At 40.8% G+C, this 22094-nt stretch overlaps 1 protein-coding gene across 1 annotated transcript in view; it reads right to left on the bottom strand.

Moving 5' to 3' along the window:
- Positions 1 to 22094, bottom strand: part of POT1 (protection of telomeres 1) — a 144148-nt gene that overhangs the window by 20689 nt on the left and 101365 nt on the right. Inside the window, exons 10-13 of the mRNA XM_073619764.1 lie at positions 12911 to 13113; positions 8107 to 8239; positions 6724 to 6812; positions 3404 to 3498 (exon numbers count right to left, since the gene is read on the bottom strand). Coding sequence (XP_073475865.1) covers positions 3404 to 3498; positions 6724 to 6812; positions 8107 to 8239; positions 12911 to 13113 — 520 coding nt within the window. The remainder of the gene's footprint in view (positions 1 to 3403; positions 3499 to 6723; positions 6813 to 8106; positions 8240 to 12910; positions 13114 to 22094) is intronic.

The following is a 22094-nucleotide window of genomic DNA, read 5'->3' as shown; positions in this document are numbered from 1 at the left end:
TATATATATATACTGTATATATATATATATATATATATATATATATATATATATATATATATATATATATATGTGTACATGTATTACAAGACTATTACAAGTGTACAAGAACTATATCTAACAAAACCCCCCTCAAAAAACAAACAAGTGTATAGGTGGGGTCACCTAGGATCCCAAAGTGAATGTTACAACTGTGCTTCCATGGAATAGACTGCAGTTGAAATGCAACTGTAAAGAGGCACGTACTGACCTGCTCAGGCTATATATGCCCGAGATACAGGGCGAGGCCCCGCCAGTGCTATGCCATTGGCCAATGAACACAATAGGTGATATGTGGACAAACCAACCATGGAAAAATGCATTGAAGGGGCAGGTGCACGAAGTGGAAAAAAATCAAGTTGCTGGGACAATAAAAAATATACCAAATGTGAAAAGTGCTAAAAATAAAAATTAAGAAACAAAAATGCATAGTGCAAAAAAAGCAAAAACACAAACAAGAGTGTATAGGTAGGGTCACCTAGGGTCTCAAAGTGAATCTTTTAGGTGTGGTTCCATGGAGTAGACTGCAGTTGCAATGCCCCTCAGGTATAGAGAGGCATGCACTGACCAACTCAGGCTGTGTACCCGAGTTTTCGGACGGGACCCCGCCAGTGCTATGCCCTTAGCCAATGACCGCAAAGGAACGGGGACATGACCACCCTCAGCGTGCGCTGGATGTGGATCCCTACACATCCACCGCTCAGCATAAGATGGACAAAAGACACTGCCACATCCCGGCGTCCATAGATGTCACGGGTGGGCAGCATGTGCATAGCACCTATGTGCGGGATAGAACTCCCCGCCCACACCCCAATGGGGATCAGGAGGGGAGACAATGCAGCACATCGCAGCCCCAGAAACCAGACAGAGGCAATATGACCCCCCATCTGCCAGCTGGAAGGTGAACAGCAAAACAAGACTAAGAATGACAAACTTAGTAACATTGGTAAACAATATAGATATAATAATATGGTAATGAAAAGGGAAACAAAAAAGAAATAAAAAATAAGTCTATATGGGTGGCGTAATAGATCAATAAGGACCGCGGGGTGTATTCCACCCAGATATTGGCAAATAGCAAGAGATGTGACCTATTATCGCCTCCGTGACATGCCTCCATCCCTAAATTACTTTGTATGTAAAAGGGAACAGTGGTCAGGGAACTTTAAATGAGGCATGTCGCGGAGTCAAAATAACATGAAGTAAATGGTATAGAAAGTTTATTACAACCCAAGAATAAATCTAAATAAATCGCAGAAAAACACAATACATGGTAATGAATCACAAAAAAAAAAGTCATAAAAACCGCACATGCTGACAACCCGTGACGTCTATGGGATGCTGGGATGTGGCAGCGTCTTTTGTCCATCTCATGCTGAGCAGTGGGTGTGTGGGGATCCTGTCCCTGCTCCCTTTCGCTCATTGGCTAATGGCTTAGCATTTTTTTCAGTACATTTTACATTTGGTATATTTTTTATCGTCCCAGCAACTTGATTTCATTCCACTTCATGCACCTGCCCCTTCAAGGCATTTTTTCATGGTTGGTTTGTCCACATATTGTGTTCATTGGCCAAATGGCACAGCACTGGCGGGGCCCTGCCCTGCATCTCGAGCATATAGCCTGAGCAGGTCAGTACATGCCTCTTTAACACCTGAGAGGCATTGCAACTGCAGTCTATTCTATGGAACCACACCTGTAAGATTCACTTTGGGATCCTAGGTGACCCTCACCTATACACTTTGCTTTTTTTTTTTTTTTTTTAGATATAGTTTTTTGACACTTGCACATTTTTATATATACTTACACGTTGGTATATTTTACACACACACACACACACACACACACACACACACACACACACACACACACATATATATATATATATATATATATACACACACACATACACACACATTCATATTTTTACTTTTACATATCACACATGTGTATATATATATAAATATATATTTATCTTTAGATTAGTGAGGATGCAAGTTGTCCTTGCAGCCCACTATTCAAAAAACTTTTCTGCTGTTTTCTGACCTGCCCCCCTGGCTGTTCCTTTGGTATGGATGGGTCATTCCTGCCTCAGCTCCGGAACAGACACTGCTGTCACCCCCTTTCTCTCCCTCCCTTCGGGAACTGGGCTAATTTCCAGCTGACTAGTAAGTACCAGACTGCTTTTTCACTATTACAGACATTTCTTACACTGTACTCCTAATGAGTGGACATGTTCCACAAAACGCGTTGAGTTCCATGGCAATTTTTCAATGATGCCAAGACAGTCTGGTTCTTGCAATTTATACCCATTTTTGGTTGTGTCATTATTGTGCATATACCATCATGCATCAATACAATATCTATTTATGTGTTCCAATATGTGCTTTTTATACGTCAGCTGGTTTTTATGACTTTTTTTGAGATTCATTGCGTTTTTCTGCAATTATGTAGATTTATTCTTGGATTGTAATAAACTTTCTATACCGTTTACTTCATGTTATTTTGACACTGTGACATGCCTTATTTAAAGTCCCATGACCACTGTTCCCTTTTACATACAAAGTAATTTAGGGATAGAGGCATGTCACGGTGGCGATAATAGGTCACATCTCTTGCTATTTGATTATATAGGGGGAAGTCCCTGCAATCTTTTAGCCATTGCCCACAAGGTAACGGCATATAATATTATTGATTGAACTAAATGGACTTTTTTCAACTGTAAATTTCAAATGTAATTTTGTAAACCAGTTACAATGATTTAAAGAAGTCCAAGTCCTGTACGATCAGAAAAAGTTACTCTACCTATAATGTTGCCATTTTTATTGTATGTGGAGATGAGATTGTTATATATCTCACTTTTATTGTGTATTTCTGTGTGAATTCCATACTATAACCATGCTACCCATCCTTATAAAGTGAATGGGCACATATACAGTGAAAGATTTAGCCTAAAAGAGATTGGCATTATTAAAACAGCTGAAGAAAATAGAGAATAGCTTGCCACAGCAACCAATTATTTGATCAAATCTAGTGTAACAACAGTTAAAACTGCTTACTGTTTTGACCCAGCATACTGGGTCAAAAAACAACCTGACAAGAGTTTTGAATCCTTACGTGCACTAGCCCCCGCCAAAAATAATACAACAAAACAAAACATACTATGGACTATACATACTGAACTATTTCTTTAAAAAAAGCTGTGTAAGAAACAGCCACTAGGAGAAAATGCTTGTGCAGGAACCCTTCAACCCTTGGAAATATTAACACAGAATACAAACACATCCTATAGCATCAACATCACTCCATTGCCTATTTAACAGAGCATATACTGTATACTTACAAATCATAAATCATTATACTTACTGCATGCCTCCACAAATAAGCATTAAGTGACCCGGTTTCATCTTCCAGTGTAAGGTTCATAAGAAATACATATGTCAAGGGTTCAATACCCAATGCTAAATCAACAAAATAGAGAAAATAATGTTTTAGTGGATGGCTTTATCATATTTTAATACATTAAGTTTGGTGGAAAACACTAGTCCTTGTCTTTATTTTCAATGTTTTGTGTGGGGGTGATACAAGGTTTTACCCACTTGCAGGTCCCTATTGCTAAATGTGACCCTGGGGAGAGTAATCATTCTCTGTCCAACCTTGAAGCACATCAATTCTGTATTAAAGGGCAGACACTCCATTAACTGCCAATAAAAAAAAACAAAAAAAAAAACTTACCTTTAAGTGCTTTTTATACTGCCCCCAGGTCTACAGAGCGAGGGGCTGCGGGTTGTGAGAAGCCACAGTATATTGCTGATTCCTGATTACGAATCCCAGGCTCCTCTGTTATCAAATTCTTCAGGGCTGCCTGTGATGTGTGGTAGTGTCTACAGGACCCGGCAAGCATACCATGTGAATGCACAGTGCACTGTAGTCCATATACGCGAGAGGTGGAGTGACAACCCTACCACCCCATTAGCAGCCCGTGGATAGCGTACCGGGATCTCTTGCATCACTTTTCACTTTTGGGTTTAGCAACACCTTAATTGACAGGGATCTGCTCACTTCCCATAGGATTTTTTCACAGAAAGCATATTGAAATGCACTGCAGAGAAGGAAGCCATGAAGTGCATCTCACTGAAGAGATCTGGCTGTCAAGGCTGGGAGAAGGTCCTAGCACATAGGTCTAAGAAAGCATTTAATATACATGGCATCAAACTCTGGAACAGTTAAACCCATTTCTACACTCCCGGACACTGCATATTGCAGCACAGAGCAAAAACTATTCTTTTAAGCAGCACCCTGCTCTTCTTTTGCTCTATGCTGGGTGTTAAAATATCAGTTCACCTTTACAGAAAGTCTGTAAGGTGACTTAACATCAGACCCCCTCCCCATTCCCACAGGTCCCTGCTGTACTTGGCTCCTGCAATCCTCTCCACTGGTCTAGGTGTTTAAAATTCCTACTGCTTTCGCTCCTCCCCATCCAGTGCTACCAGGACAGGCCAAACAGATTCTTATTGGAGAGCGCCGTCCAGTCCAAATTATGCCGGACCAGTGGAGTGGCTTGTGGGAACCCTGGCAGCTCAGAATTGTGGGAGGTAAGTACAGCAAGGACAGTAAAGGTGAACTAACACTTTAACCTCAGCATCTGCTCTTATTCTGAGGTAATGTACACAGTACATTAGCACCTTCCCCGTTATGTATTCCGGGTATAATCCAATTTTTGATTCTGAAAACGACAGCAGATGGATTAGCATTTTAATGTGTCCATTATTATTTGAAACAACTCTGTTGCATTTTAAAAAATTCAAAAGTATAACAAATACAGTGTAAAAAGGACTTTTTATACTTAACTATTCCTGGAATCTTTATTCTTGTGCAGAAATTTAATATAAAAACACACAAATGCCCCGTACACACAAGCAGAATTTCCGTCTGAAAAATCTTGGATGGTTTTTCCGACGGAATTCTGAGCAAGCTTGTCTTGCATACACACGGTCACACAAAAGTTCTCTTAGCTTTCAACCATCAAGAACGCGGTGAGGTACAACACTATGACGAGCCGAGAAAATTAAGTTCAATGCTTCCAAGCATGCGTCGAATTGTTTCCAAGCATGCATGTTTTTTTGCGCGTCGGAATTGCATACAGACGAACGGAATTTCCGTCAAGAACTTTTTCCGTTGGAAAAATAGAGAACTGGCTCTCAATCTTTTGCTGGCGGAAATTCAAAGAGAAAAAGTTGGATGGCGCATACACACGGTCGGAATATCCGACCAAAAGCTACCATCACACTTTTTTTGACTGAAATTCTGACCGTGTGTATGCAGCATTACAGGTGTGTTTGCTCTCTGTGTCTCGAGACACATGCTGTAGTTCCATCTTCTAAGGCCCTTTCACACGGGCGCCTCTGCTAAGCGGAATCCACCTGCTCAGCAGAGGATCTCTCTGCTGATTCCCGCTGAGCAGGTATACGATAGGTCCGTGTATGCTCCGCTATACAGAGCGGACACAGTCCTGTTCTCCTCTATTGATCAATCAGATTGAAACGGACTACCTGTCCGTTTCCATCCGATTCGCTGGACGGATGGGGAAAAGGACCACCATCCCTCTGTTTTTGCCAGAAAGGATCGGATCGGATGGCAGCAGGTGTCAGAGGAGATGGGTCTGCTAACAAATGCTGCTCCATAGAAGAGACTGGAAAACTGACAGGAAGACCTGATTGGACTGCCTGTGTGAAAGGGGCCTAAAGCTGGTGCACTGAACGCACGGATGTTCATCTGAACATTTATATGAAAATTACCATTCGTACATTTAATGACATGATGAATGTTGTTTGAAAGTACTTAAAAATAAATCTTTGCTTTTTCCATTTGATTTTTTAAATGAATGGACTTTCCTAAAAGAAAAACACATTCACTGCTAAAAATTAATTTGTTCGAGAAAAATTTTCCATCCTACTCCTTCAAATTTTTTAATTACTGCTTTGAAAACGTTTAACTAACATAGGGGTTGGCATGAACCACACCACCAGATGGGGGACATAGTTATCCAGCACACCCAAGAGAGAGTGCTACATGTAAAGATTCTGCTGGTAGCTCTGTCTAACAAGACAGTAACAATTACAAGAATGGTTGGAAGGACAGATGAGTATAACATCTTTTTTTGCAGGGTATTTTTTCTTTCTTTTTTTTTTTTTTTTTAAGGGTGACAGAATTGCTTTAATGCAACAGTGCATTGCCTGTGTTACTAAATAACTAACAAATTCACTGTATTTTAAATACAATTGCATCTAGTGAGAAAAAAAATATATCTCACAAACACACACTGTATACACCTATTAATATATACTATTAGCAATGTAGCCCTCTTTCGCTGAAATGTTTGGGCCATCTATTGTACTGGATGGTACATAGATGCAAATAACACAAACTAGATTACTCTGGTTATGACTAGTGAACAGTATATAAACCTAGCATAAAAATAGGAAAACCTAAAAGAAGATACACATTTTAGAACCTAATGTAAACGACCAGCATGGTGGTTACTAATAACTTTTTATCAATGAAGAAATATAATAAATAATACGAATAAATAAGAATACATACACAGCATTATTTTTGCCCATCAAACGATTGTTTTGTTAAAATGCAATCATTAACACATCTTTGATTGGTTTCCCATACTCTACCTTTTGCTATTTCAGTAGCATTCCAGGATCCTTCATGGGTTAAAGAGTTAAGTGTTTCTATAGACTTCAGGCTTGAACAATTTCTGCACCTGAAAAAGTAAAGCAGAGTTAATTGAGCTGCTGGATAAAGATTGTCAAATTAGTATAGCACTGTGCCTGTGACGTCCGGCTTGTGCCGACAATTCCTTCAATGTGGTACATGCAAATTGGAGCATAAAAAAGAAATAGACATGAGCATGTGAGAAAAAGCCTGGAAAATTCTCTAAATTAAACCCCTAGGGCAAAAAAAATATCATTACGCACAGCAAAGTAAATTCCAAAGCTGTGATCATAATAGTTAAGCATAACTTTTTTTGGACTATTAGGCCCATAGCCAGGGATGGATCAACATCACTGGAGTCTGTAGGCCTGCAAGTTTTGGCACCCTATGCAACATCTTTTTGTCGATACAGTTGACCCCCGAAATTTGCGGGGGGTTATGTTCTTTGAGCACCCGCGAATTGTGAAAATTCGCAAATTTTGGATGTGGTAAAAAAAAAAAATGCCTATTAAATGCCTTGGGTGGCGCCTCTTCCTCAGGTGCTTCAGGGGGTAGGCGCGTTTGGGTGGCATCTTAGGGCTTAAGAACAGAATTAAGAACACTCAGCGAAACACTCAAGATAGCTACATGCGGTGAACTGTTATGATGCTGAAATGCTAGGCTGGGAAAAAAATCTGCAAATGATTGAGCCCACCAACTCTGAACCATGACTTTTCAGGGGTCGACTGTATATCCTAGTTTAAAATATTATAATTATTATGATAATGTGCCAGTAATCCTTTATGAAATGAGTAGGCCTGCTAATGATGGAAACATGTGTGAGGAATTTTTATACAGGTAAACACTGTCCCTGTAGCTATAGGCATGTGTGTACAGTATTTAATTGTAAATCTCTCCCTGCCCATAGATCATGATTAGTAAAGATCACAAAAAGGGAAATTAGATCCTCAGAATCTGAAATTTCTGTACGGCCAGTCTTGTGAAGCATGCAGCTATGCAATGCATAGACGGTGGTAGCAAGGTTGGCGAAACTATTCACTATTGCAGTTTCTTGTGTTATCTGGCTGCTCAGTGAGATACGAAAGATATGCTGCCACAACAACCTGACTGAATGTTTCATGAAGCTGTTATTTTGCGCTGTTTCTCCTTGTACTTGCAGTTCACTCCTAGCCCGTGCTATTCCCCACATATATTGTGTCAGTCAGACTGTCAATCTGAATACCAAACAAATATCCAGTCTGCTTCGTGGCCCTTTCTTCTAAGACTTAGCACAATACACTGCACACAATAAAATGAGAAATATTAGGATTCATTATGTTTCAGTATATTTAAAGTCACCATACCCATAATGCCATCTGTTGCCTTGGACAAGAAATGGAGCTGAAAGATCCAATTCCAAATTGGCCTGGTTACATGTTACTGGGATTATGCTGTTAAACTCTCTTGATAGTTTGCAGAACTCCTTGAAAGTCCCACCTACACATAAAGAAAGGTAGTATTTCAAAACTATATAACAGGTAGATAATAGTTATCAGGACTTCTTAACACCAATGCATTGTGGGACATTTTACTATGTTACCATCATGCACAAAAAAAAGTGTGGTGCGTTGGGAAGCCATTCATTTTGAATGGCACCCCAACACATGTAGACAGTACACCACAACACACTTGTGTTGCAGTACACGATCAACTGATGCAAATCATCTGTGCCTTGGGTGTGCAGCATTAAAAAAATTGTGCATATTCACTTTTATGCATGTTAGCAAGCCAATAAAAATAAATAGTCTGCCTATACCTAGGAGCCTTCTTGGGTGGAGGGCCAATAACTTGACAACTCTTTCAGCATTTCAGGACAACTCGACTTGCTAATTACTTTTGCCCACCTTCAACAACTTAGGAATATCCCATGGGAGGAAAACCTTTGTTATTTACAAATTAAACACTTCTATACTTTAACATTTTTTACAATCCCCGTCCTCTTCTACTATACAGTGCATGCATAAATATGTCATTCCTTTAGGGGGAAAGGTTTAAACTCGGTTTTATATAACTTTCTGGTTGGCATTTTGTTTCTGGATAAATTGCCATAAATGCATACATGGGGGGACTGTAGGGTGCAGTTCTCAACGCAGGAATGGGATGACGTTATGTAATGTACATAAATGTACCAGATCCTTAAAGTGGTTGTAGAGGCAGAAGGTTTTTTATCTTAATGCATTCTATGCATGAAAAAAAAAAGCCTTCTGGGTGTAGCAGCCACCTTCAGCCCCCCTAATACTTACCTGAGCCCCCTCTTGATCCAGCGATGTCCACTAGTGCCTCAGTCGTCTGGGACTCTCCCTCCTGATTGGCTGGGACACAGCGGTGGTGCCACTGGCTCTCGCTGCTGTCAATCAAACTCAGTTAACCAATGAGGAGAGAGAGGGGCCAGGCCAAACCACGGCTCCGTGTCTGAATGGATACACGGATATGTCAAAATGGGTGAAACAATACTAAAACATGGGGATTGGATACCCTCAAAAACGTTAGCGTAAAAATGACAAAATGAAAAAGTAATAATATTAAATTTAACTATGCCAATATAACTTTTGTTTGCCCTGATTCTGGGGATCCCATACCACGTAGAAAACATGTACTGTATCCATACGATCTGTGTAGCCACACAATTGGCTATAGCTTTAAATTCGAAATCTTCCTCTATCCCCTTCTCACAAATTGACACTAAAGGGGATTCTATAATACTAACAAAAAAATCTTTCACACTATTCATGACTCTGTGCCCTGGGTTTTGGCTAAAAGGGATATACAGTCATCTAATTGACATTTGTATTTGGATTGAATATTTGTGGAAACAAATATGGTTGCCATTCTTTTAATAATTTGATTTTAGGACACTTCACAGATATCTGACTCATATTTAGTCTTATATGTATAGGATGTATGATATGCTTTATAACACTGACCTACTGCTATGAATGTATGTAGAATGTAGAATGTAAGTAGTGCTTCATCAAAACATTTCTATATATTTTCATTTGAAAACCTTTTTGAATTTAAATATATTTTCTATAATGATGTTGAATAGTGATTTTTTTTTTTGGAAAATTAAAGTCATATTTATTTTTTTGTGATTTTTTTTTTGTAGAAACTCTAAAAATTACAGTATACATTTGAGACCAAAAGAGTCGCGAGGAAGCGGATATTTCCTGCGAAACACGTAGACTTTGGTTCTCATTTCATATTGATGTAATTTCAGTGTTGTATGGTCCTATATGCATTATCTGTAGTAAAAAAAAAAATTCTAGATATGTTTTTTATGCATGTTTTGGGCCAGTTTTTATTGTAAAATTTGAATAAAAGTAAGTTTTTGAGATTTTTATCTAATATTGAGCATATGCGTTGCTATTACAGGTATACTTAAAGTCCCCTTTATTATGTTTTTTGTATCGCTTGTCTACCTATTGGGGGTGATACCTCCTATGGTACTTTAGCTACATTTACACCAACATTCCACCTCTAATATTGACATTGAAAAAAATCTTTCATACTAGTCATGACTCTATGTCCCTGTTGTCTGCTAAATGGGATGTAAGGTCATCAAATCAATATTTGTATGGAATATTTGTGGAAATGTAAAAAAGGTTGCCTTTTCTTTTTGTAATTTGATTTTAAGACACTTCACAGACGTCTGACTTAAATTTAGTCTTAAATGTATAGGATGTATAATATACTTTATAACACTACTCTACCTCTATGAATACTATGTAGTGCTTCATCAAAATATCTATTGTATGGTGATATATTCTGTTTTTTGATACCGCCAAATTAAAAGTTTGTAAACATAAAAGTGAATAGACTGCCTTACGCAAAGTGTGTTAACATGCAAATGAGCACTCACCTACTTTACGTATATTCCTGGGGACAAGGATAATTTGGGTTTTAGCTTTTAATTACTATTTGCTATTCTGCGGTTAGTGAAATTATACTTCTTGCTTTGTAATACATTTTTTTCAACATTGCTTTACAATGCAATGCATTCTGCTGAATGGAACTGCTAGTCTTTACCTGAAACTAACAAATGTAAGTCTTCATTTAAAGCAGGACCCAATACTGGGTGAAGACTACATGGAACTTATATTTTTCTTACACACGGTTCACTAAAACGAATAGCTTTTCACTTACATATTATTGAAGATTTTGCCTGGAGCATCCTTTTAGGATAACCTGTCATTACAGTAAATAAAATACAAGCATTCTAAAAGAAGAGATTTAATACTTAGCTGGTGAGCAGTGTGTCAAATATTTGCATCTTGAAGAGCTACAAGTGCCACTAATATCTGAAACTTCTGGTGCCTTGGATGCCTGGTCCCCAGCTGTGGTTCCTCCCACCGGCCACTATTGTGTCCTGTAGTAAACCCCTAAATAGAGTGTATGTGTGCTTTTATTTTATTTTTGTATTGTAGTCAAAGGGTTGCGTTAACTTGGCTTGCATTTTCTGGCCACCAATAATATGATACATTTCTAATTTGTTTATGCTGCAGAGCTGCTATACACCCAGACTGCAATAAATACAGTTTAAAAGGGTCAGAAAACAGCACAAAATAAACTTTTTGAAGCGGCTAGCTTCCAGGCTTCCATTCTGATACTGTGGCTTCAGTAAGCATTGCTAAAAAGAACAAAAAGGCAGATTATAACTTCTGCTTCTAACAGCTGTGGTCGTTCCAAGTCTGTGATTTGGCAGTTCTAGTACCCACATTTTTGTTAAGTCGGGTTGACTTCAAAGTAGTTTACAAATTGACATCCAGTGCATATCAGGAGCACAAGAAAGTCACCGTAACCTCAGAATCTTCTTCATTTATTTCAAAATGCTATAAAGCATAACAGATTTTGACAGGCCAAAAGAGTTCAAAAGAATCCAATGAAAGAACATGCACAATAGTCGTCACAGAATACTCAAAGTGGATCCTGTGAAAAGGCAGTGACAAGAATTTGGAAGGGATTGCAATGACTACAGAAGCCATGCACATAACGAGGGACCGAAACAAAAGCAAAGTTGTACAGTGTCGGTACTGAGCAGAATGTCCTCTTTACTATGCAGCCGGCTGGCACAAGCACAAAGAGAAAGGAATAAACACAGACCACACCTGATCAGCCATGCATCAAAATAACATCTGCTTTAGATTGAAAAATGTTCAAAAATAATAACACCTCCTCTGACTTCATATTACTGATTGCAAACCTAGAGTAATACAGCATTTTACTACTATTTTACTACACTTTGATCAAAACTGAATATAAAGCTTTGAGGGATACGTGAAGCAAAACCCACCCTCTTCAGTTTTTAATGCAGGTGTACAGTAGCTTGGTGCCACTGTCCACTCCCTTTGGTTGCTGGTCTGGGAATCCTTTTTGTTTTTCCAGCTTATAATGCAGGAGTGGTACTCCCAAAATCACTTAATGTAGGTTCCTTGCTTTTTCTTGCACACAGAAAAAGGCTGATGTGTTATATTGTTAAAAACGTTCTCAAAGCCCCCCAGAGTCAGACATGCCCTGGAAAACGGAATCTGAACGGTGATGCATCAAATAGAGGGGAGAAGGGAAGCTGCACAGCACTGACTTAGGAATCAAACATTCAAACCCCAAATGTGAGTAGCTGTCAGGAATCTGGTTGTGGCATATTACATACAAATCAAATAAAAAGAGTGACATTTCTGATTTAAGCACAACTCCACTTGTTCTAGCTAGCAATACAAATATGGTTCTATTCTAAATGATTACACCTCACCATTTATTCCATTTTTGATTCCTAAATTGACTACAACAGTTTCTGCTCTATACGGACTGATTGATAAGACATCCATCTATTTCAATATGAAGATCCTTTTGAATAGAAGACCAGTATATAATTAAATGTACGTATTGCATTGTTTGAACTTCATACAAGCACTCGTGCGAAAAGAGAGCTTTAACAAACCTGCTATAGTACATTTATTCACACCCTTCTATTAACCTGCAAAACAAGCAGTTTACCATTTCTAACTTCTGTACCTAAGCATCTAAAGAACTTTATTATGAAAATAAACTGTTTATAAATGAAGTCAGGGTGCCATCCAGTGGTGCGTATTATGAACTGCAACTCAATCTTACCTTCTACCATGATTAGGGATTCCTGTGGATTTTGTAGCATGTCATGTTTTTTAACAAAATGAATAGTCACCGTTCTGTTTTCTTCATTTCTCTTCCATTTAACAGACTGATACCAATATGCATTTTGAGCATCTGTGTCGGGACAGTTGGTGTAATTTCCTTGCAAAATATTGTCAAGCCTTTCTTCATCTGGGATATCTTGCCTAATAGAGAAAACATATTCATAAAATATACTACTGTTATTGTATGTAGATAGGACATTATAAGAAATGAAGGTGCAATAGCAAATTGGTCAATGGTTTCAGAAAGCCAAGGTTTGGTAGGGAAAAAAGAGGAGGATCTTTAAACAGACTGTCCAGACACAAGTCAGAGAAAATTGTTAAACTCATGCCGCGTACACACGGCCGGACTTGCCAACGGGCTAAACTCCGTCGGCATTTCCAACGTAAAGATTTAGAACATGTTCTATATCTAAGTCCATCGGAATTGCCGACAGAAAAAGTCCATTGGGGCATACACACGGTCCGAATGTCTGACCGAAAGCTCCCATCAGGCTTTTTCTGTTTGGGAAGTCCGGCCGTGTGTGCGCGGCATCAGTCTATCTACATTTTCACTGATGTTGGTGTCCTAAAGCAGATCTAAACCCAAGCAGTACAATCTGATATACTAACATGTTAGTGTAACTCCAAAGGGTGTTTTTATTACTTTAAAACATGCAGCTTCCATTATAATAAAATCTGGTAGATCCCGCAATAAGGGCCCTTGATCAGGCACTTCCTGAAAGGAGTGCTCCTGAGTTGTAAACTTGTCACACACACCCCTGATGGAGATCACAAGTGACACGCATTGTGCAGACAAATGTATCATCATCACTACTATCGGGAAACCAGTCTAAAACAGCGATCTGCAAAAGATGCTAGAAAGAGTGTATGTAGACAGAAAAAAGTGGCTGAAGAAGGCTAGAGGAGATCAGCTACACTAAGAACTAAACAAGGTCAATTAGGAATTCAAATTGACCTTAGGGTATTATTGTTACGTGCATATCACTGGTATCAGTTACCTTATACGCATGGGTGGCCACAAATTTTATGCATACATAATTTGGTATTTTCTTTTACTGAAAATACCCAGAAGAAAAGACATCTTTCTAAAAGGTCAACCAAGGCCACCGCATGTCTGTCAAAACAGGCAGAAAAGTTCTCAACTATCATGTACCAGATTATTTTCCCATGTATGGGAATTTATTTTTTTACCCATTTCTGGAGACCACTGCATAAACAGGATCTCATATGATTATGTACCGTTGAGGAACTTAAAATCACAAAATAAACAAAAAATAATTGGAATGTAACCTAACAAAAAAATCCAGAACTGAACTATGGATTTAAAGCCCCATGTACACTTGAGCTCAAAAATGCTGCTTATACAGGCGTTTGAGCTTTTTTCTTTTCTTCTTCTCAGCCTCTAAACGCCCCTCTATGGTACCCTATGTGTAGAGGAGGAAAACAAGAAAAAAAATATTCTGAATCAAATGGTGTCCTGAAATATTTACCAGTGCCCATGAAATGCAGCCTGACCAGTGCCAAAGAAATGCAGCCTTACTATTGCCATAAATGCAGCCTGACCATTGCCATAAATGCAGCCTGGCCATTGCCATAAATGCAGCCTGGCCATTGCTATAAATGCAGCCTGACTATTGCCATAAACACAGTCTGAACATTGCCATAAGTGCATCCTGACCATTGCCATAAACACAGCCTTACTAGTGGCATTAAAACAGCCTTACCTGATGTCATTCCATCCTCCTGACAGAAGACAGAGCAGTCGAATGCGGCGGCGCCTAGCATATATTCGCTCCATAAGACACAGAGACGTTTTCCCCCATATTTCTGGGGGAAAAAAGTGCGTCTTATGGTGTGAAAAATAGGGTACTTATGTGCATTTGCATGTTAATATATTGTAATGGCTGAACATTCTGGCCAATGGAATGCATTACCTCCTGACACATGAACACACGTAAATGCGGAATGCAAAAACTTTGCTTTTTACTGCTGCTAAAGTCCTGTAGGAGAAAAGGCTTCATAGAGAATACAGTGTGCACGTGGTCTAATATTAATAGAGATTTGATGTTGCAGTAAGGTGACTGTAGCCACATTAGTGTACTATAGCAACAACACAGTTGTACTGTCCCAGCACTTTTTATTTTCAGAACAAGTTTTCCTAGCCTACCCCCTTATTCTAAAGTCCAAGCAGTACTTATACACAAAGCAGACATCCCAAGTCTCCCGTGAGTCACGGGTGTCTCCCGCATTTGGCTGTGGGCTCCCAGACACCAACAAGCGCCAGAGCGATCTCCATGCTGGGCCGAGCGGCCGAATGGAGTACGGCCTCGGCGGCCACTTGGGCTGCTCTGTCTTCTGTCTGTGGCCAGGAGAGGGGGTGGGACAGAGCTGGTGGACACTGATGAGGTGGCACTGAAGGACACTGATGGGCTGCACTGGTGGGCACTGATGAGGTGACACTGAAGGACACTGATTGACAAGGATAGGCTGCACTGATGGGCACTGATGAGGTGGCATGGATGAACAATGATAGGCTGCATTAAGTTGGGGGGGTCGTCGCTGGCGCTAAGTGTCAACTCCCTGAAATTTGTTTTTTCAGGTTGGGATGTCTGCACAAAGGCTTAGCAAAATGTTTAAAGGAGAAATACAGCCAAACGAGCTTTGGCTGTACCTCTCTTGTAGTTCACAGGAGTGCAGTTCGTTTTGCACTCCTGTGACCCGTTTTCAGCAGACAGTGAGCTGAAGCACGCTGTCGGCTGACATCACTGAGCCAGTCCAGGCTCAGGAAAGATCGTGACAATATGGTCAGGATCTGCCCACATGCCTGGAGCAGCACGCGGCTCAGCCTCTCAGTGACCCACTGAGAGCCTTCGCTGGGCACTCCCGCCCCTCCACAGTCCAGCGCTCCACTGACAGTCACCAGCTCTCTGCTCAGGGAGCTGTGAGAACCAAGTGATTGGCTATGTTTGATCGCTTGGTTCTCAGTCTTAGAGCCAGCGGGGGACCGATGCTGCATTTCACTGTTTGAACTTCATACAAGCACTCGTGTGAAAACAGAGCTTTAACAAACCTGCTATAGTACATTTATTCACACACGTCTATTAACCTCCCTGGCGGTTTTCCCGAGTGTGGCCCGGGGTTAAATTTCAGTCCCATTAGCGGTAACCCCGAGCCATACTCGGGATTACATTGCAGGATCCTGGTGCGGCTTTACTTACCATGTCCCCAGGATCCTGCGATGTCCCCCGCTGTGTCTGCGGGCTCTGTCTCCTCCGAAACCTCTCCGTGCCAGGCTCCGTTCCCTGCGAGCATCGCAACGCACGGGGGGCGGAACCTGGCGGCAAATTCAAAAAAATGTAAAAATCATAACACATACAGTACTGTAATCTAACAGATTACAGTACTGTATGAAATTATTTCACATCCCTTTTGTCCCCAGTGCTTTGGCCCATGCCGTGCATGCAGTTTTATGTTATATATACTGTTCTTTCTGCCTGGAAACTGGAGATTGTCCATAGCAACCAAAAAGTGTCCCTTTACGTCAAAAGTGGCTTTAGACCAGCTAGAAAACAGCGATAGTAAATTAGAACACTTGCAGAATTAAGCGCTAGTGAATCGTGGGGAAATGTATTTTATTATATTATTTTTTTTTAATTATTTATATTTATTTATTATATTATAATTTATGTTTTTGTGTTTCAAACTTCATCATACCCGGGATATCTACTAGACTCTTGTTTGGACAGATTTAAGTGTGTTATTGTTAAGAATTACAGACCTACAATATAAAACGCCAAATTTCCATGCAAAATAATTTCAGCACCTAAAATCCGAAATAATCATACCGCCAGGGAGGTTAACCTACATAACAAGCAGTTTAACATTTCTAATTTCTGTACCTAAGCATCTAAAGAACTTTATTATGAAAATAAACAGTTTATAAATTAAGTCAGGGTGCCATCCAGAGGTGCATATTATGAGCTGCAACTCAATCTAACCTTCTACCATGATTAGGGATTCCTGTGGATTTTGTAGCATGTCATGTTTTTTAATGAAATGAATAGTGGGATACAGTGAGTTTCCTAAAAATTCAGACATGCTGCTTTTCGCATCACACCTTATGTCAGTGCATCTCACAGCACCTCCATTCAATAAAGTAAAAAAAATAAACATTGCCATGCGTCATAACAATTCAGGCCACCACCCTTCACTGCTGTACACAAAGGACAGCAGCCGGTCATGTTTAGTAAGTGTTCTTCCAGTAATACCCCTAGGCCCATTTTAAAACAGCTTATATAGCACTTCTAAGCTTTGTGGTACTGTGTATAAATATGTACTTTTTAGAACCTGCACTGCAGCATGTCAAGCTGCAATTTCTGGAGGTTTACTGACTGGTAAAAGTATTAGGCTGGATTCACACCAGTCGGGTGCGAATTCCAGCTCCATTCTCTGTGTTGTAGCTGCAGATGAGCTGAGCAGGGAGAGGGGGAGGTGTAGTGAGGAGGGGGAGAGAATATCTGCTCACAACGGAACTCATCTGCGAATCAGATGCGTTCCCATAGAAGATTATGTGCCTGCAATTTGCACCGTACTGCCTAGAAAACACACGCGTTTTTTGGGCAATGCAGAGTGCCAATGCTACGCACATATGTGAACCAGACTGATTGAAAGTAATAGATTTTAAAATGTTCTACAATTTGGATGCAGTGTAAGCCAGTTGATTGTATGTTAAAGAGCCACTGTGATTGGCTTTTTAGCCCGATCTGTGATCAGCTGTGTCCGAAGGGGTAGACGTCCCTGCCATGAGAACACACAGTGATGACTGCTAGTGGCTATAGCTGCTGGCAATAAATCCAATATGCTGGTTGTATCAAAGTCGATCGATCAAACTGAGAACAATGGTACAACAGACACATATCAGGAACATGAAATGTTCAGGGGTAATATACGCTTTAATGTGTTTTTTTTTTGCTAAATAAAGCTGCTATTAGAAGAACTTACATGCTTGCTGTTTTTATAATTGAGCTTCACTCTCATACTTCCACCCCAGCCGCACTGTCCAACTCCATGTATTGGGGTGCCCCCTATGCCTTCCAGGATCTTTACAGTCCCACCAGAGTCTCCACTATGTGTTTCTGTGTGGAACTACAACTTTACCTGCACTCGTTCCCAAACTGGACACAAAGCCATGCTGACTTTGGAGCCCTTTCAATCACCGCTGTGGAGGAGGAAGAGAGACATGGCTTTGGCTGTGTCCTCCTCGCTCTGCCTGTGTGTTGGAAGCTGGGAATGTCTGAAAGTTAGTTTGTAGCTCTAAATAGGAGCACATGTAGGACTCCATAGGTCTGCAGACACAGGGAGGCCCACATACCTGGAGTTGTGTAGCAGGGGGCAGTATGATGAGGAAGCTCAGAGGAGATGTAAATTCTGCTTTAACCAGCTCATTTAGCAACAAGATTTGACTTTATCAGGTTAAGCCCCTGTCACACCAGTGCAACATGTCATGTGATTTGAAACCCTATTGTCCACATTGGAAGTGGTCATATTGGTGCAACTCCGTTGGAGTCACAACAATTTTAAAAGTAGGTTCCTGCACTACTTTTTGCAAGTTCAGGTGCGGCGTCCATAGACATCTGTGCACAAAGTCACACAGATGTCTTCCAAGTCACACCTGAAGTAGCACTGAAATGCTACTTTGAAATCGTGATACTTCAGGGAAAAGACCAGCACACAAAAATTTCCATTCTAATGTGATCCTCTGTAGGAGTAAACATATTTCATTATATCAGGGATCCCTAAATATCTCATTGTAATAACCCCACTTTGAAAATAGAGATAACCAAACTGGGAAGTAATCAGATTACCATCATATACAAAAGTAACAAAACATTCATTATGTCACTGCAAACATCAACATGATCCTGCATAGCTTGCCATACAGTATGCATATACAGTGATGAAAAAAAAGTATTTGATCCCCTGCTGAATTTGTATGTTTTCCCACTGACAAAGAAATGACCAGTCTAAAATTGTAATGGTAGGTTTATTTTAACAGTGAGAGACAGAACAACAAAAATATCCAGAAAGACGCAGTTCAAAAAAGTTATAAATTGATTTGCAGTTTATTGAGTAAAATAAGTATTTGACCCTTTTGCAAAAATATGATTTTTATAGCAGCTTACCTGTAAAATCCTTTTCTTGGAGTACATCATGGGACACAGAGCACCATAGTAATTACTATGTGGGTATATAGGCACCTTCATTTGATGGACACTGATATACCCAATACAGGAAGTTCACTCCCTATATAACTCTTCGTCCTACCAGGAGTACCTCAGTTTTTGTAGCAAAGCAATATACCTAAACCCCAGAAAGATGGGAGGGACCTCTGTGTCCCGTGATGTACTCCAAGAAAAGCATTTTACAGGTAGGCTGTTACAAAAATCCTATTTTCTTTATCGTACATCACGGGACACAGAGCAAAATAGTAATCACTATGTGGGATGTCCCATAGCAATGCTATTTGAGGGGGAGACACAACCCGTAGGGCACCCCCACACTCGAGGACCTATACTGCTGCCTGCAGCACACTGCGCCCAAAGGCGATATTCTCATGCCTTCTTACATCCACCTGATAAAACTTGATAAAATACTATACAAATATAAAATACAAATATGTACTGAAGACCAAGTTGCAGTCTTATAGAGCTGAGCCATGGAGACCTGGTGATGCACTGCCCAAGAAGCACTACCCGCCCTGGTAGAGTGCGCTTTGACTTGAAAAGGTGGAATCTTACCCCTTAAATCATAAGCCTGAATTATAACTTGCCGAATCCACTTAGCGACAGTGGATTTCGACGCTGCCTGTCTTTTCTTAGGATCTTCTGGCAGTATAAATAAGACATCAGTCTTCCGGATCTGAGCTGTCATCTTTAAACAGACCTTGACCGCTCTCACCACATCAAGACAATGTAGTGACTTCTCTTCCCTGGAACATGGTTTTGGAAAAAACAATGGCAGAAACCCTGGAGGAGGGCACAACACCACTCTGTCCTCGTGAATAATCAAGTATGGCTCTGTACAAGAAAGAGCAGCCAATTCCGAAACCCTCCTTGCTGAGAATATAGCAACTAAGAACACCAAATTCCTTGTCAGAAGGACTAAGGGAATTTGCTGTATCAGTTCAAATGGCTGTTTTTGTAACCCTGACAAAACTAAGTTCAAGTCCCAAGGGTTTAAAGGTGATCTAACTGGCGGATTAAACCACATCACCCCTTGCATAAAACCCTGGACTAAAGAATGTGTAGCAAGCGGTCTTTGAAATAAGACCGATACAGCTGAGACTTGGCCCTTAATAGTACTCAGGGCCAACTCCATCTCTACCCCTAATTGTAGAAAGGCAAGAATTCTGCCTATGATATACCTCTGAGGGTACCAACCCTTGGATTCACACCAGGAAACATAAGCCCTCCAGACTCTATAATATATAGTTCTGGAAACTGGCTTCCTTGCATTAATCAAGGTAGAGATAACTGACCCAGAAAACCCACATTTCTTCAGAATGTGGGTTTCAATAGCCAAGCCGTTAAATTTAGAGTTCGTAAGGTAGGATGGAATATCGGCCCCTGTGAGAGTAGGTCTGGCCGTAGTGGAAAGGACCATGGATCCTCCACCGCCATCTTTACGATTCTGCACACCAGGACCTTCTGGGCCACGCTGGGGCTACCAGAATTACTGGCTTTCTTTCCAGCTTGATCCTGCAAACAAGTCGTGGCAGCAACTGAATAGGGGGAAATGCATAAATCAGTGAGAACTGATCCCATGGGGTCACCAACGCATCTGTTCCGTATGCGAGTGGATCCCTCATCCTGGACACAAAGTTGACCAACTTCGTGTTAAACCTGGACGTCAGAAGATCTACGTCCGGAGTCTTCCATTTCTGGCAAACAGCCCGAAAAATGTCGGGGTGAAGAGACCATTCCCCCGGGAGCAACTGCTGGCGACTCAAGAAGTTCGCCTGCCAATTCTCTACTCCCAGAATGAAAACTGCTGAAAGGCACGGAACATTCCTTTCTGCCCAAGTTAGGATATGGTTCACCTCCCTCTGTGCTGCGAGACTCCTGGTGCCCCCTTGGTGATTGATGTAAGCCACAGCTGTGGCACTGTCGGATTGGATCCTGACAGGACAACCCCGTAACCTGAATGTCCAGGCCTTTAGAGCCAGACTTGCTGCCTGGATCTCTAGGATGTTGATGGGCAAGGTCCTTTCTGTCCTTGACCACTGTCCCTGGACAGTTATCTTTTCTAGCACTGCTCCCCCGCCTGAAAGGCTGGCATCTGTCGTTACCACCTTCCAGACAACTGGTCTGAAGTATTTTCCTTTCAGCATATTCTGGGTTAGTAACCATCAACTGAGGCTTTGGGACACCCTTAGGGACAGCCGCATTGTCAAGTCTAAAGCTTGAATCGTTTTGTTCCAAGCAGACAGGATACTGTTTTGCAACAGTCTCGAATGGAACTGGACATAGGGAACTGCTTCGAATGAAGCCACCATCTTTCCTAACAACCTCATGCAAAGGCGAATGGAGGCATCTCCTTTCCACCTAACCATCTGCACCAGCTCCCTTATGGAATTGATCTTTGTCTGAGGCAAGAACACCTTTTTCTGAGCTGTGTCTATGATCAGACCCAAGTACTCCAGCCTTTTTAGTGGTTTTAAGGAAGACTTTTCTAGGTTGAGAACACAACCTAGACTTTCCAGGTAACTGGTTGCAATGCGCATGCTTTGCTCCAAACGAGCCACCGACTGGTCTAATAGCAATAGATCGTCTAGGTACGCCAAGACTTATGCTCTGTGCCCTTAACTTGGCTAGAGGTGGGACCAGAACTCTTGTAAACACCCAGGATGCTGTAGTTAGCCCGAAGGGCAAGGCTACAAACTGAAAATTCTGCTGTTCTACCTCGAACGGCAGAAACCTTTGGTGAGCGGGAAATATAGGGACATGCAGATATGCATCCCTGATGTCGATAGACGCCAGAAGTTCTCCTCCTTGTAGGATAGAAACCACTGACCTGATCGACTCTATGCGAAAAGAGCAGATCTTCAGGAACTGATTTAGATT

Source organism: Aquarana catesbeiana, linkage group LG03 (assembly GCF_042186555.1).
Source record: "Aquarana catesbeiana isolate 2022-GZ linkage group LG03, ASM4218655v1, whole genome shotgun sequence".
Classification (NCBI taxonomy): Eukaryota; Metazoa; Chordata; class Amphibia; order Anura; family Ranidae; genus Aquarana; species Aquarana catesbeiana.
The sequence above is the reverse complement of the archived record's forward strand: the minus strand, read 5'-3'. Positions and strand labels throughout refer to the sequence as shown.